At 40.8% G+C, this 25,726-nt stretch overlaps 1 protein-coding gene and 1 long non-coding RNA gene across 2 annotated transcripts; one reads left to right on the top strand and one right to left on the bottom strand.

Annotated features, from left to right (window-relative positions):
• The first annotated feature begins 467 nt into the window (after positions 1 to 467).
• On the top strand, positions 468 to 5,224 carry LOC311119583. Its single transcript, XR_014611999.1, has 3 exons — positions 468 to 637; positions 2,517 to 2,690; positions 5,067 to 5,224. It is a non-coding gene; the product is annotated as an uncharacterized lncRNA (long non-coding RNA).
• A 1,639-nt stretch (positions 5,225 to 6,863) lies between these two features.
• LOC311119584 (putative nuclease HARBI1) lies at positions 6,864 to 8,154 on the bottom strand (the record flags this gene model as incomplete). The annotated part of the gene is made up of 2 exons (XM_084194258.1): positions 6,864 to 7,234; positions 7,722 to 8,154. 2 exons carry the CDS (start codon positions 8,152 to 8,154, stop codon positions 6,864 to 6,866), a joined length of 804 nt encoding a protein of 267 aa, XP_084050384.1.
• Positions 8,155 to 25,726: the final 17,572 nt, after the last annotated feature.

Genomic DNA, 25,726 nt, shown 5'->3' with positions numbered 1-25,726 from the left:
ATCAGGAAGTCTCTCAGAAGAAGAACTGTCACCTGCACAGTGGTCTGCTCTGGTCTTTGTGTTGCTGACTTCAGAAAAGGAGCTGGATGTGTTTGACCTGAAGAAATACTCCAGATCAGAGGAAGGTCTTCTGAGGCTGCTGCCAGTGGTCAAAGTCTCCAGAGCCGCTCTGTGAGTACATAAAATGACATTTAAGTACTAATCATCAGGAAGAAATATTAAGTTTAGAGTATGAATATGTATTATGTATTATAATACGTATATAATATTATATTGAAAAACATATTGAATAAATGCATTGATTTTCACATCAGTATAACAGTATGACCATACAATTCTAGGAGACTGAAGATGAATATATATGTTGTTTGAGAGAATTAACCAAATGCATCTGCCATTGTCCTTCTACACTACTGGTTAAATTAACAGTCTGTTTGTGAAGTCATGATGATCTCTTTGTCAGGCTGTCAGGCTGTCTAGTCACAGAGAAAGGCTGTTCTTCTCTGGTCTCAGCTCTGAAGTCAAACCCCTCACACCTGAGAGAGCTGGATCTGAGTAACAATGACCTGAAGGATTCAGGAGTGAAGCTGCTCTCTGCTGGACTGGGGAATCCCCACTGTAAACTGGAGACTCTGAGGTCAGTATTGCTGTAGTTGGTCAACAAGTGATAACTGTTCACCAGATCCACATGTGTTTACCAGGCACACATAGTCCACACCATATGTGTTTGGACAGTGAAGCTTACAGTTTTACATTTGGTTCTATGCTCCAGCATTTTGGATTTGAGATAGAATGTTTCATATTAGGTGACAGTACAGAATGTCACCTTTTATTTGAGGGTATTCATACATATCTGTTTAACTTTCTCATTCATTATGATTCATGATTCATTCATGATTTTTCTTAATCATGTCATCATCAGGATTAATTTAGTAGTGTTTAGAAACATGTTATCTACTCTCTTAGACAGAAAATTACTCCAGTCATCATCCACCATTCAGTTACTATTGGACAAAACATAACCCAAAACACAACCAAAACATACTGCAAATGCAACCAAATACTAAACTTTTGACTACTTTAATACACTATAAGTGAATTGGTCAGAATACTTATGACTTCTTCAAATGGGGGGACTAGATACATAAAGTGCTTTCATTTCTAAACGTTGAAACAGATATGTATGAAAATACCCTCAAATAAAAGGTGACATTATATGGAATGTTTCATATTTGAGATAGAATGTTTCATATTAGGCAACAGACACCTTTTATTTAAAGGTATTCATACATATCTGTGTTACTGTTTAGAAATGAAAGCACATAACGTATCTAGTTCTCCCATTTGGAGAAGTCTTATTTATTTTGACAAATTCACTTATATTGAATTGAAGTAGTCATAAGTTTAGTATTTAGTATTTGGTCCCATATTCCTTACCTGCAGTGATTACATCAAGCTTGTGACTCTACAAACTTGTTGAATACATTTGCAGTTTGTTTTAGTTGTGTTTTAGATTATATTTTTCCTAATAGAAACTGAATGGTGAATAATGTCCTGTCATTTTGGAGTCACTTCAATTGTATTATTAGTAAGAATATAAGATGTTTCTGAATACTTCTACATTCATGTGGATGCTACCATGATTATTAATAATCATTAATACATTGTGAATGATGATAAATGAGAAAGTTACAGAGGAACAAGGATCATACCCCCTCTGTTATTGGTAATGGTGAGAGGTTAGCATGTTTTGTTGTAGCCTCTGTAACTTTCTCACTCATTATTATTCATGATTCATTCATGATTTTTCTTAATCATGTCATCATCAGGATTAATTTAGTAGTGTTTAGAAACCTTAGACAGAACATTACTCCCGTTATCATCGACCATTCAGTTACTATCGGGCAAAACATAACCCAAATCACAACCAAACAATCTGCAAATGCAACCAATGAGTTTACAACCAAATACTCAACTTTTGACTACTTTAATACACTATAAGTGAATTTGTCAGAATACTTATGACTTCTTCAAATGGGGGACTGGATACATAAAGTGCTTTCATTTCTAAACGGTGAAACAGATATGTATTAATATACCCTCAAATAAAAGGTGACATTATATACTGTCACCTCATATGAAACATTTGATCTCAAATCCAAAATGCTGGAGTATAGAGCCACATTTAAAATGTTAGCTTCACTGTCAAACTAGATATGGTGTGGACTGTATACTCAATACAATCTAAATCTGATACCTCACTGTCTGTCTTTTGACTTATACTGCTTTTTAAACTGGTCTGGTCAGTCTACTCAAATATTTGTACTATACATTTTTATATCTACAAGCAATACATTCATAACATGTCATTTCTAATAATGATACATTAATTTATGAATAGATACGGCAGGTTTCAGGACACTGATATATCTGAATATGTTGAACAAAATATACTGCCACTATTTTTACCACCAAAAAATAGCAGTGTGATTGTAAAATGATTTGACTCTTTGCAGGCTGTCACGTTGTCTAGTCACAGAGGAAGGCTGTGCTTCTCTGGTCTCAGCTCTGAAGTCAAACTCCTCACACCTGAGAGAGCTGGATCTGAGTAACAATGACCTGAAGGTTTCAGGAGTGAAGCTGCTCTCTGCTGGACTGGGGAATCCCCACTGTAAACTGGAGACTCTGAGGTCAGTATTCCTGTATTTGGTCAACAAATGAAAACTGTTCACCAGATCCACATGTGTTTAGCAGGCACACATAGTCCACACCATATGTGTTTGGACAGTGAAGTTTACCGTTTAAAATTTGGTGCTGTGCTCCAGCATTTTGGATTTGAGATAGAATGTTTCATATTAGGCGACAGTATATAATGTCACCTTTTATATGAGGGTATTCATACATATCTGTTTTACCGTTTAGAAATGAAAGCACATAACGTATCTAGTTCTCCCATTTGAAGAAGTCGTAATTATTTGGACAAATTCAATTAGTCATAAGTTTAGTATTTGGTCCCATATTCCTTACCTGCAGTGATTATATCAAGCTTGTGATTCTACAAACTTGTTGAATACATTTGCAGTTTGTTTTAGTTGTGTTTTGGATGATGTTTTTCCTAATAGAAACTGAATGGTGAATAATGTCCTGTCATTTTGGAGTCACTTCACTTGTATTGTCAGTAAGAATAGAAGATGTTTCTGAACACTTCTACATTCATGTGGATGCTACCATGATTATTATGGTTTCTCAAATGACTGCCTCGCCTGGTTCACCAACTACTTCTCAGATAGAGTTCAATGTGTCAAATCGGAGGGCCTGTTGTCTGGACCTATGGCAGTCTCTATGGGGGTGCCACAGGGTTCAATTATTGGGCCGACTCTTTTCTCTGTGTATATCAATGATGTCACTCTTGCTGCTGGTGACTCTCAGATCCACCTCTACGCAGACGACACCATTTTGTATACATCTGGCCCTTCATTGGACACTGTGTTTACAAACCTCCGAACAAGCTTCAATGCCATACAACACTCCTTCTGTAGCCTCCAACTGCTCTTAAACACTAGTAAAACTAAATGCATGCTCTTCTATCGAACGCTGCTGGCACCCGCCCACCCAACTAGAATCACTACTCTCGACGGGTCTGACCTAGAGTATGTGGACAACTACAAATACCTAGGTGTCTGGTTGGACTGTAAACTCTCCTTCCAGACTCACATTAAGCATCTCCAATCCAAAGTTAAATCTAGAATTGGCTTCCTATTTCGCAACAAAGCCTCCTTCACTCATGCTGCCAAACATGCCCTCGTAAAACTGACTATCCTACCGATCCTTGACTTCGGCGATTTCATTTACAAAATAGCCTTCAACATTCTACTCAGCAAATTGGATGTAGTCTATCACAGTGACATCCGTTTTGTCACCAAAGCCCCATATACTACCCACCACTGTGACCTGTATGCTCTTGTTGGCTGGTCCTCACTACATATTCGTCGCCAAACCCACTGGCTCCAGGCCATCTATAAATCACAACTAGGCAAATCCCCGCCTTATCTTAGCTCATTGGTCACCATAGCAACACTCATCCGTAGTCTGCGCTCCAGCAGGTATATCTCACTGGTCATCCCCAAAGCCAACACCTCCTTTGGCCGCCATTCCTTCCAGTTCTCTGCTGCCAATTACTGGAACAAATTGCAAAAATCTCTGAAGCTGGAGACTCTTATCTCCCTCACTAACTTTAAGCATCAGTTGTCAGAGCACCTTACCGATCACTGCACCTGTACACAGCCCATCTGAAATTAGCCCACCCAACTACCTCATCCCTATATTGTTATTTATTTTGCTCTTTTGCACCCCAGTATCTCTATTTGCACATAATCTCTTGCACATCTAGCATTCCAGTGTCAATACTAATTGTAATTATTTTGCACTATAGCTTATTTATTGCCTTACCTCCATAACTTGTGTCACGATCATCGTAAGCAACGGACCAAGGCGCAGCGTGATATGCGTACATCTTTTAATGAGTACTTAAACCACAATTTACAAAACAACAAAACGATACGTGAAGTCCTAAGGTAACAAAACACAAACCTCTCCGGAACAAGATCCCACAAATAACAAGTGCAAAACAGGCTGCCTCTGATTGGGAACCGCCCCGGCCAACATAGAATTACATGATCTAGAACCTGACATAGCAAACACAAAACAGTCACTACACACCCTGGCTCAACATTAAAGAGTCCCCAAAGCCAGGGCGTGACAACTTGCTACATTTGCACACACTGTATATATATTTTCTGTTGTATTTTTGACTTTATGTTTTGTTTTACCCCATATGTAACTGTGTTGTTGTTTTTATCGCACTGCTTTGCTTTATCTTGGCCAGGTCACAGTTATAAATGACTTTGATAATTTGGCATTTTTAATAATTATACATTAATTTATGAAAAGATATGGCAGGTTTCATGACACTGATGTATCTGAAAATTTAGAAAAAATATATACTGCCACTATTTCCACCACCAAAGAATAGCAGTGTGATTTTAAAATGATTTTACTCTTTGCAGGCTGTCAGGCTGTCTAGTCACAGAGGAAGGCTGTGCTTCTCTGGTCTCAGCTCTGAAGTCAAACCCCTCACACCTGAGAGAGCTGGATCTGAGTAACAATGACCTGAAGGATTCAGGAGTGAAGCTGGTCTCTGCTGGACTGGGGAATCCCCACTGTAAACTGGAGACTCTGAGGTCAGTATTCCTGTAGTTGGTCAACAAGTGATAACATGTGTTTACCAGGCACACATAGTCCACACCATATGTGTTTGGACAGTGAAGCTTACAGTTTTACATTTGGTGCTATGCTCTAGCATTTTGGATTTGAGATGGAATGTTTCATATTAGGCGACAGTATATAATGTCACCTTTTATTTGAGGGTATTCATACATATCTGTTTAACTTTCTCATTCATTATGATTCATGATTCATTCATGATTTTTCTTAATCATGTCATCATGTCTGTGTTACTGTTTAGAAATGAAAGCAATTTATGTATCTAGTTCTCCCATTTGAAGAAGTCTTATTTATTTGGACATATTCACTTATGTTGTATTGAAGTAGTCATAAGTTTAGTATTTGGTCCCATATTCCTTACCTGCAGTGATTACATCAAGCTTGTGATTCTACAAACTTGTTGAATACATTTGCCGTTTGTTTTGGTTGTGTTTTAGATTATATTTGTCCTGGGGCCTGTTGCACAAAACTAGGATAAGGGATTAAGCCAGGATATCTTGGTGATCCTGGCTCAATTGATCCGTAATCCGGTTGCACTAAAGATGGATAGGGGGCAAGAGGATATGTTATGGTATAAATTACCATGGAGATTTATTCTGTGGAGCTAGCCTGCTCCAGACCAGGCTAAATTCCAGGATCTATTTAATCTCATCCCTAATGTCAGTCAGCAGTCACCACAAATGGAAACCAATAGTTATTTCACTGCTCACTATACATTGTTATCACATATAACTAGACCCACTGTCATTATTTAAACGTTTGTGATCATTAATTTCAATGATTTTGGATAAAAAATGATTTTTAGATGATGTTGCTATCATTAGATAATTTACAGTTTCCCATAGACTATAAGGCTATATATAAAATGATAGAATATTAGGGCCACAGAGGGGAAAAAAACACAAGTCATAATATTGTAACCAGTTGTTTTAAAGGAGGACAGTTGTTAAAATGACAGATGTGGGGCATTTCGTGAAATTGTACTTCAGTATGGTTTCATAAACAAAGACATGCTGATGTGCCAGAATATTAAGTATCACATTGTCATAAGTATCAAAACTGTAAAAACAATATGTAGCTTTTCTGCAGAAAGAACCAGCCTCATAAATGTATGACTTTATCCTTTTTCTTCAGTGTGGCCCTAGTACTCTGTCATATAAACAAATACACATTCCATATGAATATAAAAACACAATGTGTAACATTATGTTCCTTTATTGAATAAGGACAAAACAAAGCAGGTAAACCATCAGCTCCTTTCGAAACTGAAGTCACAGTGACTCTACAAGATGGAAAGCACAGAATCCAAGCATATTATACAAAATGATACATACACATTCAAAGGTCTGTATATAACACACCCTGCATGTCTGCACACTAAAATAAATGCAGGACAAATCCATACACATCAACTGAACAGACAAATGAATGGATGCAGTAGCCTCCCTGCAGCCTTGTATTACACACAGTATACCGCACAAACATCATAAGAGGCCAAATTCGTAAAAAAACGAACCCCAAAAAACCCAAATTCCTCTGCCACCGCAGGACATATTTAACCAAAATTGAAAGCACACATACTAACTAAAATAATTCAACACATATTGGTCCCTCAGCAGCCGACCACTGTCGTCATCAGGGAAGATTGCCGGATTGTCCCAGTCCATGGCTGGTGGCACTCTGGGGGCCCTCTCCTTCCTCAGGCAGGCCACATTGTGGAGGACAGCACAAGCCACAGTAATATCACATGCCCTAACAGGGCTGACCCTTAATTTGTGAAGGCAGTGAAAGCGTGCCTTCAGGAGGCCAAAGGTCATTTCAACTCTGGCCCTGGTCCTGGCATGGGCATGGTTGTAGGCCTGCTGTGCTTCCTGGGGGTCTGTGAAAGGTGTCAGGAGAAAAGGCTGGCAGCCATACCCCCTGTCTCCCAGCAACACACCAGAGAATTCACCTGTCAACACAAAATCTCATCATTACTACCTCATAAACACAGTGAAATTCTTGACACAACCATGATGGTTATAAATAGGGGTTGTGTGGCTTACCTTGTGATAGGCACTGATAGATTTCAGAGGCCCGAAAGATTCTGGAGTCATGGACTGAGCCAGGCCATTTTGCCACAACATTGCTGATCACACAGTCAGCATTGCAGACCATCTGAAATCATAAGATGAGGAATATTACACCAATCAATGCACATCACTGGCAATGCAGAGTGTTCGTCAATGGACAATATCAAAAAGTTATGTTCACCTGAACATTAATGCTGTGAAAGGATTTCCTATTCACAAAATCGGCCTCATGGGCACCTGAGGGGGCTTTTATCCTTATGTGTGTGCAGTCCACTGCACCAATGACATTGGGGAAACCTGTCACACAAAGTAATGTGTATCCTACTATGTGTTAACAGTTGTCCTGTAATTTGTAGATCCTCTTACCTGCAATCCTATAGAACTCCTCTTTGATGTCACAGAGTCTTCTGTGGCCAGGGAAGGAGATGAAGACATCTGCTAATGCTTTGATAGCCAGACACACACTCCTTATTGTGCGGCAAATTGTGGCCTTGTTCAGCTGTTCTGCATCCCCCACTGAGTACAGGAAGGCTCCACTAGCAAAAAAGCGCAAGGCCACACAAACCATTTGCTCCACACTCAGTGCATGGGTCCGTGCAGTGCGGTGCTTAATCCTGGGACCCAGTAGTCTGCATAGATACCTGATGCCATCTGCAGAAAACCTGTATCTTTCATATAGATGGTCATCAGGGAAGGCCAGTGGGTCCAACCGGTCCCTGAAGACCCTTTCTCGCCTGAAGGCTCTCCTCAGCACAAGTGCTTCTTCATCCACCACATCTCGCACGAATGGGCATGCCATTGTCAGAGCAGAAAGGAACACACAATTTTGGGCCTTCATATAGGCTAGTGGCCACACCTGGTGCTGGGGGGGTGGGCAAAAGAGGGCGATGCCTTATAACGATGACTTGGTTGTACTGATTGCTGGGAAAATAAAAAAAACCTTAGAAAGATGCCACCGTCCTGTGTGCTCACAATAAGAGCTCATATGTCATGGCTCACTTGACTTTACGAGAATATACCTAATTTTTATTTTGAGCTGTGTCATCTTCTTGGAGCTGGGGGAGGAAAGAAAAAGAATGATTAATACATTTGTGTTACAGTTAGCATACAGTGTACATTGAAGGCATATCTCACCTCCCTCTCAAGTTTTTTTATTTCAAGGTCCAGTTTCCTAATTGTCCTCTTTTTTATTTCGGACTCCAGTGCAAGATTTTCCATCTTTTTCTTCTTGTACTGAATGTCTATGTCTGCCAGTTCTATTTGGCGCCGGAGGTGGTTGCCATACAACTTTCTGATAGCTTGTGAGCTCTGTGAACACAATACAATTAGCGCAGCTGGAATTTGGCAGGATGTGGTGTCCTTTTATTAATACGCACTATGTTGCCAGGCTGGTTTTCCCACTGTATAGCATCTGGGTCCTGTAAAAGAAATTAGATTTTTTGATTTTGATGAGGACTCCTCACCATTGTAGAGTAAATAGTACTTTCACAGTCTTAACATGATACCTCATGCCTTCTGGAATCCAGAGAGATGGTCTCCTCCTCATCATCGTCTCCATCATGTGCTGTTGCTGCTGCACTGGGGCCTTCACCCTATCACATTTAATCGGATTCATATTGAAGCTAGTAGACAAGACATGCCAGGCCTACAGTATGCCTTTGATGGAGTACTCACTGGATCAGCATCGTCTGGTGCTTGTGCTGGTGGCTCTAACAGGAACACAGTGCTGCCAGACACTGCAAGGCAATAGGTAAACCAAAGTCAGACAGTCCAAATTGATTCAATATGAATGTGGTTGTATCCCATGTAGAGATGGAAGGACATACCTTGAATGAAGCGGGTGGCATCTTGGGAGGAACCTATGCTCGTCTCTTTCCCCCCAGGGATCCCCTCTAAGACGGGCCTGCCTTTATTTAGCTCCAAGGCCATGTCCTCTGCTGGGGTAAGGTCAGCCTTTGGTGACCCACCACCCGTGCCTTGTCTGTGGGTATTCTTTTTCACTGCTAAAACAGTACAGACAATGTGTGAGCAGGCACCTTCTGGGTACAATATATGCTTGTGCTTTGTTAAATATTAGTCAGGGACCATACCATTCTGCAGAATGTTCTTGTATTTGATTTTGACCTGCTGCCATGTCCGTTTTGGCCCGTTCATGTTTAATCTACACACACACACACACACACACACACACACACATTTAATGGAGTCACACTGCAAAAAATTACTTGGTATTTTTGTCTTGTTTTCAGTAAAAATATCAAAAAATGTATCATAGCTTTATACAGTGTGATGGAGTTACTTTACACAATTTCACTCATATCTGCAGTGCATTTCAATTAAAAATTTAACCGTTTCATAATTACAGTACAACTGCATTTTTGGAGATGTGAATTAAATATTTGAATTGTAATTGTGATGTTTCAGCGGAGCGGTGAGTGTGTAATTGTGCACTACTTACGCATTCAGGCGGTCTGCAATACTTTGCCACGCTTTTTCTCTTTGCTTTATCACTGTGGCGGTGTTGCCTTTCTTCTTAATTATATCTTTTACCTCCTCGTATGCCTCCGACGGGGAAAAGTACGCGGCTCTAGTTGCCATGGTAAATCAGTTAATCTGTGATCTGTGGCGGGGTCTATTTGAGTGAGCCGTGAGCGCGCACCTATCCAGGATTGGTTTCACCTGGCTTAATGAATCCGTGTCTGCTCATCCTGGCTTGGTCTTTGTGCAACCAATTAAGCCTGGACGCACATGTTTTGGCTTCATTGAGCTCAGCTGAGTCATTTATCCCGGATGTCTTAATTCTACTTTTGTGCAACAGGCCCCAGGTGTATATATATATACTGAGATCATGTGACAGATCATGTGACATTTAGATTGCACACAGGTGGATTTCATTTAACTAATTATGTGACTTCTGAAGGTAATTGGTTGCACCAGATCTTATTTAGGGGCTTCATAGCAAAGGGGGTGAATACATATGCATGCACCACTTTTCCGTAATTTATTTTTTGGAATTTATTGAAAGAAGTTATTTTTTTCATTTCACTTCACCAATTTGGACTATTTTGTGTATGTCCAATACATGAAATCCAAATAAAAATCCATTTAAATTACAGATTGTAATGCAACAAAATAGGAAAAACGCCAAGGGGGATGAATACTTTTGCAAGGCACTGTATGCAGCTTGTATGTAGTGCAGCCCTTGGCCTGTGTCTGGGTCACCTAAATCATCCTCCTCCCTACCATTTGCCCCTGGCTGCTGCTGTTCTAAGGGATCCACTGGCCTGCTGTTGTCATCTGTCCTCCTCCTTGGATCATCTGAAAGGTAGAAAGGTAGAGGTGCAACATGTCATTAGTTAGTTTTAAAGGGCGACTGCGCTTTCTGATTTGGCCTCGTTTTAGATTGGGTTCATTAAGAAATGTTCAGTGGCCATGACTGAATTCAAACGTGAGTTGGTTTTGGGGTGTGGTTTGATGTGGGTGTCTCTTGTGTGGGTTTACAGGTTCCCAAATGTCACCTGACTGACTTTGGATAGCCTATATCAGGGTCTAGTTAGGGACATGTCACCTGACTGGCTTTGGATAGTCTATATCAGGGGCTAGTTAGGGACATGTCACCTGACTGGCTTTGGATAGCCTATATCAGGGTCTAGTTAGGGACATGTCACCTGACTGGCTTTGGATAGCCTATATCAGGGTCTAGTTAGGGACATGTCACCTGACTGCCTTTGGATAGCCTATATCAGGGTCTAGTTAGGGACATGTCACCTGACTGCCTTTGGATAGCCTATATCAGGGTCTAGTTAGGGACATGTCACCTGACTGCCTTTGGATAGCCTATATCAGGGTCTAGTTAGGGACATGTCACCTGACTGCCTTTGGATAGCCTATATCAGGGGCTAGTTAGGGACATGTCACCTGACTGGCTTTGGATAGCCTATATCAGGGTCTAGTTAGGGACATGTCACCTGACTGGCTTTGGATAGCCTATATCAGGGTCTAGTTAGGGACATGTCACCTGACTGCCTTTGGATAGCCTATATCAGGGGCTAGTTAGGGACCGGCAATAAATTACACAATGAAAATGAGACAATAGTTTCATATCTTTACGTTTTCTCTTTAAATTCTTTCAATATTTGTACATGAACAATAGTGTCATTGTCTCATTTAGAAATTCATTTGTATATGCATTTCTAAAATGTATAGTTGATTTGATTTTTAAGTAATTGAAGCTATTTGGAGCTATTGACATTTTTACATATTGTCCCATGAACATTGTGTAATTTACCGATGGTCCCTAACTAGCCGCATAGAGATATCTAAAGTCAACTCAAATGTACCACAGACATTAGGACCGGGTGGCGTGCAGCTTCACTCCAAATGGATGATTACTTGTGTGCTGCCAGCCGTCATCTGCCAGCCTCTTTACATTCTGTAGTCAACTTTGACAGAAGAATGAATGTTTCTCACTCATTTCGATCCCACAGAGGCTGTTTTCTAAATGAGAAGTGTGTTTTTTTAAGTGCAGTTGCTCTTTAAAGTTATTGTATACTGACAGGACCAAAGCAACTCAACTATAAAGGCATAACAGCACAACACAACTCCAAACATGACAGATACGAAGCTACATAGCCCCCAGGGTATATGAATATAAAGAGACATGAGACAAAACAAATGAGCCTGTAGAATGGAATAAGTGATAAAACCTCTATGATTCATTTCATTTCGTCAGCTAATGTGAGATTTTTAGATTAAATAATATTTGAGGACACATTACTTAAGGGCCAATGTATTTTCAATGTTTTGTTCACCTACAATCCAACCACAAACCTGTCCATCTTTTCCCCTCCCTTTCTGGCTGCCCTCCACCTTCCCTTCTAAGTTCAAGTGTGTTTATTTATTATATACACATGATATACACTGTGTGGACAAAACATTAGGAATAACTGCTCTTTCCATGACCTAGACTGACCAGGTAAATCCAGGTGAAAACTATGATCCCTTATTGATGTCACCTAGAGCTGTGTCGGTCATGACATTCTGTCAGCCGGTAATTGTCATTCAGATAACTGCCGGTCTCATGCTTATTGACCTTAATTAACATCAACACATTTAGCATTTCCTGGATTCCACGCATAGCCTGCAAGCCACTGATGCGGACCTTTGGAACATCTACATTTAAAAAGTCTAATAAATCAATTTAATATAGCCTACACCACCACAATGACTGGTCTAAAGAAACATGACATTAAGAAAATGTAGCCTATTTCAGAAGAACACACTAAGAATTAGGGGTTCAATTAGGAAAGTTGAAATGTAAAAAAGGTTCTTACATTTGGAGAGTTCCTCTGGGAACGTTTCCTTATCAATGGGTTCATATTTGAACCTTTCTGATCATAAATGGTTATTGGAGGAACCTGAAGGTGAAAAGGTTCCTGGAGGAACCTTTCAATATGCTGACGGCCTCTTATTATCAATAGGTTCCACATGACTACTACCACCCATGTCAACATTCCATTCCAGGAACGGTCGTTGAGACAGACTGGTAGCTCCACAACAACACTTGTTGGAAAACAACAACAGTTTCTCCAAATGTACACAAAAAACTCCTGCTAAGTGGTAGTCCCTGTTCTCCTGCATTCTTTAGGGAGAAGAACATCTAGCAAAGTTGTGCTAGCTAGCTGGCTAATTTTAGCTAATTTTGACCCCATTGGTTCTTGCATGAACAAACCCCCTCTGTCTGAATATCTGGTGACTGACTGCCCATGGTTTTCACTAATTGTCCCAGTTCACCACTTCCATAAGGTCTGTAAAGTCAGTCTATTTCCAGCCTGCAGTCATTTGATCCTAGATTTGCTGTTTTCCTTTTCACTGTATGTATTTTACAATGACATTCTTGCTGATATATATATATATTGAAATATATATGGCAAATAGAAATCCTATATGGATGGTGTTAAGAGATAGATGGGAGGTATGGAATGGTGTTGAAGGATGGGACTAATAACAACTAACAACAAATAATAACAAGATAACTAATAACGTAAGCATACTGTGTCCATAATAAGTATATATGTTGTAGGTTGGGAGCTTTTGGGAAAGTGCACAGTTAGAAAGATATGGCATATAGACGCAAACCGGATGGACATCATGAAAATGATCTGAGAGGTTGAGAGTAGAAGAAGTTCAGGAGTAAAAACAGACCAAATATAATTATTGTAAAATTGACTGTGTCCATAAAATGTATATAGTATGTATAAGCTGGAAGTAGAGGCCTAAGCATTGTTGTTCACTAGTTTACGCCAATTAGGGAAGGGGTGGTGGGGTTGGAAAGTAATAAAGGGGAATATATTTTAAAAAAAAGGATATGTACTGTATGTAGGGGAAAAAGTATTTGATCCCCTGCTGATTTTGTACGTTTGCCCACTGACAAAGAAATTATCAGTCTATCATTTTAATGGTAGGTTTATTTGAACAGTGAGAGACAGAATAGCAACAAAAAAATCCAGAAAAAACATTTTAAAAAAGTTATAAATTGATTTGCAGTTTAATGAGGGAAATAAGTATTTGACCCCTTCTCAATCAGAAAGATTTCTGGCTCCCAGGTGTCTTTTATACAGGTAACGAGCTGAGATTAGGAGCACACTCTTAAAGGGAGTGCTCCTAATATCAGTTTGTTACCTGTATAAAAGACACCTGTCCACAGAAGCAATCAATCAATCCGATTCCAAACTCTCCACCATGGCCAAGACCAAAGAGCTCTCCAAAGATGTCAGGGACAAGATTGTAGACCTACACAAGGCTGGAATGGGCTACAAAACCATCGCCAAGCAGCTTGGTGAGAAGGTGACAACAGTTGGTGCGATTATTCGCAAATGGAAGCAACACAAAAAAACTGTCAATCACAAAGTCAGCAGGGGATCAAATACTTTTTTCCCTAACTGTATCTGTGTATGTATGTGTGTATATATGTATATATATATATATGTGTGTATATATGTATATATATGTGTGCATATATGTATATATATGTATATATATGTATATATATATATATATATGTGTATATGTATGTGTATGTGTATTATCTCCCGAGTGGCGCAGTGGTCTACTAGAGATCCTGGTTCAAATCCAGGCTCTGTCGTAGCCAGCCGCGACCGGGAGACCCATGGGGCAGCTCACAATTGGCCCAGCGTCGTCCAGGGTAGGGGAGGGAATGGCCGGCAGGGATGTAGCTCAGTTGGTAGAGCATGGCGTTTGCAACGCCAGGGTTGTGGATGTTCGATTCCCACGGGGGGCCAGTATGGAGAAAAAATTTAATAATGTATGCACTCACTCACTCTGGATAAGAGCGTCTGCTAAATGAGATAAATGTAAATATGTGTGTGTGTGTATATATAAAAAACATGGGGGACTGGAAGTGATGCAGACAATTACATTGATGGAAGTTACAATCTATCTGCAATATTAAGCTGATCTACCCCCTTAAAAAAACAAATAAATAAAATAATAATATTAATTACCTGAAAATTGTATGTCATCCAGTCTTAAAATGTCTGCAAAAACCAAATATTGAAATACTGTTAAATATTTAAAAAAACATTGTTATACATTGAGTGAATATTTATCCATTGAGAGAGGGATATAGAATAGTATACGAACGTGCTAGATAATTTTTTTCTACAACTGTGATGTAACTGAACATCCACTAGGTGGAGCCAGTGGTCCACTCTTGATTAGACACTTCACATAAAATAGAAATTTGTTTGGTAAAAACAGTAGGATAAATACATATGTAGGTATAAATATATATATATATATATAATATTATACTAACATTCTAGATACACACACACACACACACACACACACACGCACACACACACGCACATATTCAATTGACTAGTAATTTCTTTCTATAACTGTGATGTAGCTGTACATCCACTAGGTGGAGCCAGTGGTCCACTCTTGAGTAGAGACTTGGTTTGGCATGCATTTTCATGGGTTCTGAGACACCTTGAGACATGTCACATAAAATTTTGACATTTGTTTGGTATAAACAGTAGGATATATACATATGTAGGTAGAGTCCATTCTCGTTTAAAAAAATCAATAACACAACATCTCATTCATTATATGCTATATCATTTTATACAATACATTATTAAAAACATTCATTTATAATATACAACATACATAATATATATATATATATATATATATATATATATATATATATATATATATATATATATGCATAGCTAGATATAAAAGCCTTCATCATATTGAAAATTCAACTCACCTTCAAAATGCTCCATGAGGAATAAATGATTAAAGGAGTCTCTTTAAGATGTATGTCTTCAGGCCTTCTGGTCCTCTGGGTCTTTTTTCTTGGTTGACTGAGACATCCCACGGACGCTCTTTTATGGGGTCAAATGGATCTGTTTAGGTCAGCAGTAAAACGGAACATCTTAAAGAATACAATTAGCTTTTTTGTTTTTTATAGACTGAGACATCCACTGGACATTCCATCCTCGGACGCCTCCCGGACATTCCCGGACGCCCCCCCCCTGAGAGCTATTTTTAAAAAGTTAAAGGTTAAAGGGGACCTCATGTGTACATATAGTTCCCTTGTGTGTAAGGGACCCCCTAGATGAGCAAACTGTTGACCATTCAAATATGGATAGCTGAGAACTCTTTCTAAAAGGTTAAACAGGTTTACAAAACAGTTGTTTTAAAGAAACAACACACACGCTCACACACACACACACACACACACACACACACACACACACACACACAACCCAAAGAACCAGTGGCTCTTGTGTAGAGAGAGAGAGAGAGAGAGAGAGAGAGAGAGAGAGAGAGAGAGAGAGAGAGAGAGAGAGAGAGAGAGAGAGAGAGAGAGAGAGAGAGAGAGAGAGAGAGAGAGATAGAGAGAGAGAGAGAGAGAGAGAGAGAGAGAGAGAGAGAGAGAGAGAGAGAGAGAGAGAGAGAGAGAGAGAGAGAGAGCTGTAATTCATTGAAGGTAAATACCATTTTCTTTCAAACCTTTTATTTTCTTCTAAAATGTTGCTACAGAAATGGAAGCATTTATATACAAGTTATTAAAGTTCACTAAACAATATTGAATATTAAACTATGACACTAAAGATTACTACTAAACCTTTATATGGATCATAAACTGTATTATTACACAATACTACACCATACTAAACAATACATGTTTAAATGTATAATTATTATAATAATCATAATTTTTCTCCTTTTCAGGGGCCTATTGTAACCCGACACCCCCCATCAGTCTCCAAATCCCGTCTTCAAGCTGTGAGGGACTCAGACGTTGCCTCTTCCACCAGGCTCTCCATGGCCTTCAAGGTTTCACATGTTTTCTTTTCGATGATAGATCAACCTTCTTGCCGATAAGCCCAAGTTTTGTCTTGAGAACAGAAGGGACCATCTTCGTAAATGTTCACGATGGTGGAAAAACTGTTGCACTTGTTTCATCATATCAAGCACCTTAAAACTTTAGAAAATGACACAGACAACGGCTTCAAAATGCTCCATGAGGAATAAATGATTAAAGGAGTCTCTTTAAGATGTATGTCTTCAGGCCTTCTGGTCCTCTGGGTCTTTTTTCTTGGTTGACTGAGACATCCCACGGACGCTCTTTTATGGGGTCAAATGGATCTGTTTAGGTCAGCAGTAAAACGGGACATCTTTAAGAATACAATTACCTTTTTTTGTTTTTAATTGACTGAGACATCCACTGGACATTCCATCCTCGGACGCCTCCCGGACATTCTAATAGATCATATATTCCCCATCAATCTGCTTTACTTCAAAGAAACAGCTGCACTATCAAGTTACATAAGCACACCCTAAATAGTGAAGAGAACATCCGGACAGGATGTCCTTAAAAGGTTATAAACACAAGACACAGGAAAACTCCCCAATCACTTTTTGACAGCAACCGTCTACTATATTCTCTCTCACAGGAGTCTGTGAAACAAGACAGTTGGAGATTGAAACATTGTATGTGTATTCCCTTCCCCCAACTGCTCTGTTCACTCAGACTAACAAACCAGACTGCAGTTTCCCACGCAAGAATTGACGTCAAATCCTAAATTACTTGATTTCTTTCAGATATACATAATTTTCCCCTCCTCATAATTCCATCGGTCTATAGGAGTGTCCCAGGTTTTCATTACAACCATTTCTAGTGAATGTTGTATATGGTTTCAATATCTTACTATCAGATTTGATAAATAACAGGAAAATAATAACATGTAACATGAAAAGCTCAGTGTTGATTTTAAATATAAACATTAACAGTCCACAAAAAGGGTGTGTAAAACATTATGTTGGCTTGGCTGATAAAAAGGGTAGATTGAATTTCTCTTGGCAGTTGTGGCTCCCAGGTCTACAGCCAATCAAGGCCTAGCTACCCATCCCCCACTGCTGCTCTCACCCCCCACCCCCCACCCCATCCCCTGACATGCTGGACTCTCAGGTTCTGTTCAATAAAGTGCAGCACAGCACAGTACAGTACAACTTTATTAGTCCATGTTACAGGGAACAAAGGGAATTTGTCTTTCTGAAGGGGTTGGTCACAGATCTGCCAGTTCAGATCAAATCCCACGTTTTGTTGTCTGGCTCAGGACTCAAACCAGTGACCTTTCAGTTCCTGGACTAATTCTCTAACTTCCACCTCCTAACACTTCTAGCATGGGCTTCCTAGGCTAAGTTCCTTTCACACTATCCCATGTGTGGAGAAAACACGAGTCTGTCTCATGATCTGGTAATGAGGTAGTCCTGCCTTCAACTTCAAAATCAGTGTCACCCTCAGCTCAAGAGGGCATTACCTCTTGGTCTAATGGTCAAGACACTGGTTTTTCCCATGGGACACCTGGGTACAGATCCCGCCCATGAAATGTGCACACCTCTCCCAAGGCACCATTCCACTGCTTCCACCAATGTAGTGTTTTTTTGCAAACAGCAACGGTGTAATGCCCCATTCGTCTCAAACCCAGGTCTCCCTGCCCGTAGGCAAACAAGTATATATTGTAGTGAATTCAGGGGGTAGCCCCAAACGGGTTTTGAACCTGGGTCCATCAACTGTCAAGCCAACACCTTAAGCGTGTTAGGTTCTAAATGAACCTAGTAAAACTCAGGGACGATTAGTAAAGCTCAAACCAAGTTTATTCACCCATTGGATCATACAGCTGCATAAGACAAAGAACATATTCACACAAGCACTGGTATTTAACCCTTTCTCCTATGCTGAGCCCCTCCTTCCACATCTGAACAGCCAATACACCTCTGTTGCTATCCAGAAGATGAGTGATATATGTTCTTCCTCACTTCATCTAACCTGACCTCTGCCCAAATTGCTCACTCCTCCCCCCTCACGGCTGTCATGTTGACTTGTACCAGACTGTGTCTTTTCTCCTCCCATAGGATCCCTGATGACTAAAAATAACATATCCTGACAGAATGGAAACGTTATACATTCCCCTCTCTCCCTCAGTGACATGAATAAGTCGATTTCATGTTTAGAAGTCAGAACCCAACAAGCACTACGCCAAGAGGTCCGAACCTCTCGATGATGTGGCAAGGTGTTGGATTAAGGTCACTACATTACCCCCTTCCTTGGGGAAAGCATGCCCCCGCACTTCTTTATAGCAAGTCTCTCACGTGTACATGCCTCTTTGATGGCCTCACAGGCACGATCCCACTTCTGACACCAATGTAACGAATTAAGGGATAGCTCCAACCGGGACTCGAACCCGGGTCTAGCGACTATCAAGCCAACAGCTTATCCATTACACCAAGAGATCAGAAGGTGGTAATTGGTAGGTGTTGGGTTCAGCTTGCTACAGTATATACTTATATAGGGCAATGTGTGATCTGGGAGCGGCAGCACTACCACTAGTGCTCCTGACACAGCCTAACACAATCTTTACCTTCTGAACCTTAAAAACGCACCTAAAGTCAGATACATTGAGACAAACCACCATGTGAGCAGCAAGTGTGGGGTTAATGGGGTGAAGTGGGGGATGGGTAGGACCACCAGTATCAACTATATGTCTATGAATGCATTACTATTAATGCAGTACTAAAACGGATGGATGCTCTTCATCAACACCATCTCACCTGTGAAACTAGATATCAGCAATCAATCAACAAGACTAATGAAATGGAGCAAATGAAGACATTAGAACTGCTAAAGGTCAGATATTATATTCTGACACCAATTTCCTAATGGTAGATTTTTGTACATGATCTGTCAATCCTGAGAGCAACGCTCTCTCTCCTCCTCTTCCCCTATCTCTCTTTGCTGGGGTGAAGTTTCCCCTAGATACAGATCTGGGATCAGCTTCCCCTCCCCCAAACATAACAAGGATCATTAGCGGGAGGAATTTAAACCTGATCCAAAGCCAGTGTCTATTTGGGAAACTTGTCCCCTCCCCCACAACTCTACATGTGGATGCGGCTTCCTCCATCTCACCATGTTCACAAAGAAAACGGCAGTGTATTTCAGCTGTAAGTATTTTGAAGTTACTAGCTATATTATTTGAATTGAATTGACTTAGCTTCATTATTATTCAACAATAACTGGGCCAATGTAGCCGTAGCAGCAGTGGTGGTTCTAGAACATTCCCAGTGGGAGGGGCCAGGCTGGGGCCAGTTGTACTGTTAGAGGGGCCAGTTACATCACACATTATTGTTGTCATGTCGTTTTCTTCACTGCATTGCAGACATTAATAGACAAATGACCATGTTTATAATCATTTATTATTTGCATTTACATTAAATTTTTTACATTTGCATTACATATTCAGTATCAGTTACATCAACTGTATTCTATGGTTTTTGTGGTTTCTTGCAAAAAGATCCGCAAATTCATCTGGATTCAAGGCCTTTGCTCTCCTTGACTCAATACTTAATACACCTAAATTGCTTAATCTCTCATCTGACATTGTGGACCTAAGATACGTTTTCACCATTTTTAGAGCAGAAAAACTCTGTTCACAAGAAACGGTACTAACAGGGATTGAAACAGCTATTTTTCACAGTTTAAAGAGCTGAAAGAAAACGTCATCATAAGGCTGAATGAATAATGCTATCTCTACTACACTGGAGGGTCTCTGCATGCCACTCTGGATTTTATTTTGTCAAATTCTTCTGAACTGATGTAGTTCATGCCCCAAGTCCTCAATATTTGATTCATACATTCTAGCAAATGGAAATAGGGACTTCTCTTTGAGAAATGCATCACTTTTGAGGTTTAGAGTTTGGACGCCATTCATTATGTCACAGTTTTTGCTAGAGAACCGTCTGTTAAGCTCATTGAGCATCTGATCTAAGACAGGGTAGAAAAAGGTTGTACGAAAACTGTCTTTATCTATTTCTGAATCTGACCTCTGACCTACTGTACTGAGTACACAGTCTCCATTAAATTGAGAGCTTAGGTTTTTTGGTGGTTTTGCAGGGGGCTGTATTGCAGTATCACATTGCTCAGCTGTGTTCAACACTTCATTCCATAGGTCATCAGAAAATGACTCATCCCTGTAGTCATTCAAAGTTTGAACTAAGGCTTCAACTAAATCAACAGCCTTTGACAGGTCAAGTGATGAAGACTGTAGCATCTCTGATAGAAATGTTGCTTCTCCAAAAACTTTATGGAGTGGAACAAGGAACACAATGAATTGTAGATCTATCTGTGCAAGCAGACCTCGTGCCTCAACAGATCTGTCACCGTTGTGTTCTTGGACTATGTCTTGCAGGTCTCGCTTAACAGCAGGCAATCTATCCATAATAGTATGTAGAGCCATATATCGACATGCCCAGCGAGTGTCACTTAGTCTCTGAAGCTCTCTAGGTGCACCTGGGTACATCTCCCCAGATGTGAAGACATTCAGTCTTTCTAGTAAGGAGAAGAACTGTCCTACCTCAGGGACAGCTTTGACTGTATCCACTAAAACTAAGTTTAGACAGTGTGCACTGCAGTGGATGTAAAAGGCTTTGCTTGTTCTTTAATGCATTGCCTGGACGCCTGAATGCTTGCCACTCATAACTGAAGCACTGTCATATGCTTGGCCTACTAGGTTGTTTTTGTATTCAAGACCATGACTTTCTAATATGTGTATGATGTTGTCAGTAAGCCCTGCTGCATCTAGTGGATCAGCCGATTCAAAGTGGAGACAGCTCTCATGGACAGCTCCACTGAAATAGTACCTGAGTACTGGAGATATCTGATCCTTTTGTTTTAACATCTTTTGTTTTCCGTCTGCCATTATGCTGAAGACCTCACTGTCTTTCACTTCTTCTATCATCTCTGTTGGAACCATGTCTGCCAAACAACTCAGAACCTCATTCTGAATCCCTTTGCTTGTGTATTTTGCATTATGAATGGAAGTCAACATTTTTTCCACAGTTGTGTCATGCTTAGCTATTGTTTCTAGGATTGCCATGAAGTTCCCTTTATTATCAGACTCTGCAGACTCATCGTGTCCTCTTTGTGCATGTCACGATCGTCGAAGGAGGAGGACCAAGGCGCAGCGTGATATTCGTACATCTTATTTTATTAAGTGCACAACACAATAAACAAAACAACAAACGATAACGTGACGTCCTAGGTCTAACACAACCAACACGGAACAAGATCCCACAACTAGTGTGGGAAAACAGCCTGTCTAAATGTGGTTCCCAATCAGAGACAACCAGCAACAGCTGACACTCGTTGCCTATGATTGAGAACCACTCTGGCCAACATAGAAATTAAACAACTAGAAACTACAACACAGAACACAAACACATAGAATCTACACACCCTGGCTCAACATATAGAGTCCCCAGAGCCAGGGTGTGACAGTGCAATGTTTTGTGTGGCTGTAAGTAGTAGTACTTCTCCTATTGTTTTAATATAGTCCCCATTTTCTTGAACCTGTTTGTTGTGTTCCTTGTTTAGGGCATTTACCAGTGTTGCATTACTTTTTACAGCTTTCTGATAGACTCTCCACGTAATCATTGCTTGTTTGTGCCGCTCAGCCCTTGCATGAATTGCAAATCCCCCCGTCTTTGTAAGTTGCCTTCTTCCAGTTGTTAAAACCCAATTTTGAATCAAATACAGTCTCTGAGACAGGCGTAACAAAACCCAGAGTCTGATTTGTTTGAATATTGAAGCCAGTGGTGGATGTGGTACCAGGCCGCCTTGAAGCTCCTCCTCCTGTCCCCCATCAGAGTTCTTGGGTCCATGTTCATCACTTGCTGCACCGGTGGCTCCTCCCGGGATTGGCTGATATCTGTCGAAGAAAAAAAAACTATAATTAAAAGTATCTATTTGGGTAATTTCAGACACATACCATAGCCATCAGACAACTTCTGAAATCCATATGATATCTATATCACAAGCCCAATAACATGTTAAATGTGATCATTCATTTCGATCATAAACCAACACATTTCTATACACCATATAAACTGACTAATTGCACTGCTTTACAAGTAACCACAGATTTATTCAACATCCCAAACCTGATGGTCCACTGTTTGTGGACGCACATGGCTCCTCTGGTGGTGTCTCACTCTCAGCCTCTACGCACATGGCTCCTCTGTCTCACTCTCAGCCTCTACGCACATGGCTCCTCTGTCTCACTCTCAGCCTCTACGCACATGGCTCCTCTGTCTCACTCTCAGCCTCTACGCACATGGCTCCTCTGGTGGTGTCTCACTCTCAGCCTCTACCCACATGGCTCCTCTGTCTCACTCTCAGCCTCTACGTCCCCCTCAGCCTCAGTCTCTCCATCTGTCTTTCCTGCTCAGTCTCTCCATCTGTCTTTCCTGCTCAGTCTCTCCATCTGTATTTCCTGCTCAGTCTCTCCATCTGTCTTTCCTGCTCAGTCTCTCCATCTGTCTTTCCTGCTCAGTCTCTCCATCTGTATTTCCTGCTCAGTCTCTCCATCTGTCTTTCCTGCTCAGTCTCTCCATCTGTCTTTCCTGCTCAGTCTCTCCATCTGTCTCACTTTCCTGCTCAGTCTCTCCATCTGTCTCACTTTCCTGCTCAGTCTCTCCAATGGACAAGTCTTCCTGCTCTTTCTGCAGGCTCTCTGCTCTCTCTTGCTAAACTAAACCAAAAACCATGCAAACTAATACATAGCCCAGGATTCAAGCCAATTCCTTCATTAATTCACAAAGAAAGTAACAAACGGACAGGTTAACATTAGCTGATCTAACGTTACACTTCTGTAATGCATTTAATAGTTAACGATGTTACAAATACAACATATTCAACATGTTGCTGACCTCTCTTTATTTCCTTCTTCTTGCTTGAACAATATTATTCACGCCAAATGTGTTGGGTTACTTTAGTGTTCCGCTTTGCCACTGTCTAATAACGGATGTAAAAACGGATGTAAAAAAAAGAAAAGAAAAAAAAGAACATTATCGCAAAAATGAATTCTGTGATAATTATTTCAGACTCCGCATTTAGAGGGGCCACAAGGGGGTCCAAGCTTGTTGTCACAGGGGCACTAACCCCCCCCCAGAACCGCTAGTGTCTAACAGCCCTTCTTCGGCCTCGGTGGATGCTAGCTCGGAAGAAGCACCAGCATGGTTCAGAATGGTGATGGACAAGGGTAAAACTAAAATCCAAGAGACACTTTCTGAACGCCTCAGCAAAATTGATGTGCTGGTTGATAAACTCCACGAAGACCAGAAAGTCACAAAGGGAATGAGTGACAAAGTTACAAAAAGACCATGCTGACCAACAGGCTGCCATCCTGGACATCCGCCAGGAAGTGGATCAAAAGCACAAGAAGTTGGAAGACGCCATCTCTAAACTCGAGGAGAAATTAGATTCTCACGAAAATTTCCAAAAGTGCTCGAATTTGAGATTTCAAGGTTTCCCAGAGGCCGTGGAGGGACGAGACGCCATCTCATTTCTACAGGAATCCCACAATTCTGGATCTACACCCTTCCGCGCACCAACTGGAAATGGAGAGGGTCCATTGCACCCTACGGAGGCGGCTGCCTGGCCAGGTTGCACCCAGGGCATTTGTCATTACATTTCTACGGTACCAGGACACTGTCCGCATCCTCTCTGCTGCCCGAGCAAAGGGAGAGCTCAAGTATGGAGATGCCAGAATCATGATCTTTCCGGATCTTTCTCCCATACTACACAAGAGGAGGATGGCTTTCTCCCCACTGAAGAGGTTTCTGCGGCAGGCTGGCTCGGCATACGGCCTGCTGCTACCCGACGACTCTGTGGACGTAAACCAAGAATGGTGAGCGCACATTTGACTCTGTGAAGACGGCTGAAACATAGATGAGGAAAGAACTCCCTGACTTGTTCCCGTCTACTACATCAGGAGGAACTGTCTTTTGAACTTGGATACAGTGGATAGTGAACTGTTAGAACATGAGGATACAACCAAATGACTCATAGGATCAGCTGGCTGGCTGGCTAGATGGCTAGCGCCATAATGACAGGCCAGGTAAAGTTGGATCATAGCTAATGTTGACTGGCTGGCTGGCTAGATGGCTAGCACCATAATGACAGGCCAGGTAAAGTTGGATCATAGCTAATGTTGACTGGCTGGCTGGCTAGATGGCTAGCGCCATAATGACAGGCCAGGTAAAGTTGTATCATAGCTAATGTTGCCTGCGCTATTTAGCCAGCTCGCTAAGTTTACCAGGGTGTTACTATAGCTACAGCCACACTATGCCAGGTAGTTACATTTCTTTCTGGATACTTTTATTTTACCCATAGAGGTCCAGTGGGGTTTGGTTAAATAGTGATGTGGCTTTTGACTGGGTTTCAAGCCTAACTATGTAGTTTATATTACTTCAGGGAATTGTAGCTACTATTACATTTGCTGCTTTATTGTTAGAGATGTATGCTAGCGTTAGTGATACCGAGGCAGGGAGAAGCTACTCACTGGCTGGACACCTAATTGCCGGCTAGCTGATAGCTGTACATTGTGTGTGTGTGTGTACATGTGTATATAAATATATATAATGGGGGGTTGGGAGGGTGAACTCAGGAGGATGGTGATTGTTTAACTAATTGTCTCTATTTTATATTTGAGGGATAATAGTTATCGTCTGGTAAAGGTTTTCATTTATTCATCATAGCTTGATGTCTTTTTTCCTGTGCTGCTTGGGTGAGTTGTTTCACAGCGCAGGTTTCAGGGTGCCATGGTGCTTTATCTTGGCCAGGTCACAGTTGTAAATGAGAACTTGTTCTCAACTGGCTTCTTACCTGGTTAAATAAAGGTGAAATATAAATAAAATAAATAAAATGCCGATTGGTTGACGTTTGTGTGTGCGGGTAGGCGCTGTTGGGTGACTATGACACATCCTCTGTT

This window comes from Coregonus lavaretus (assembly GCF_964263955.1).
Source record: "Coregonus lavaretus genome assembly, contig: HAP1_SCAFFOLD_4218, whole genome shotgun sequence".
Classification (NCBI taxonomy): domain Eukaryota; kingdom Metazoa; phylum Chordata; class Actinopteri; order Salmoniformes; family Salmonidae; genus Coregonus; species Coregonus lavaretus.
This window is presented reverse-complemented; position numbering and strand designations above follow the sequence as displayed.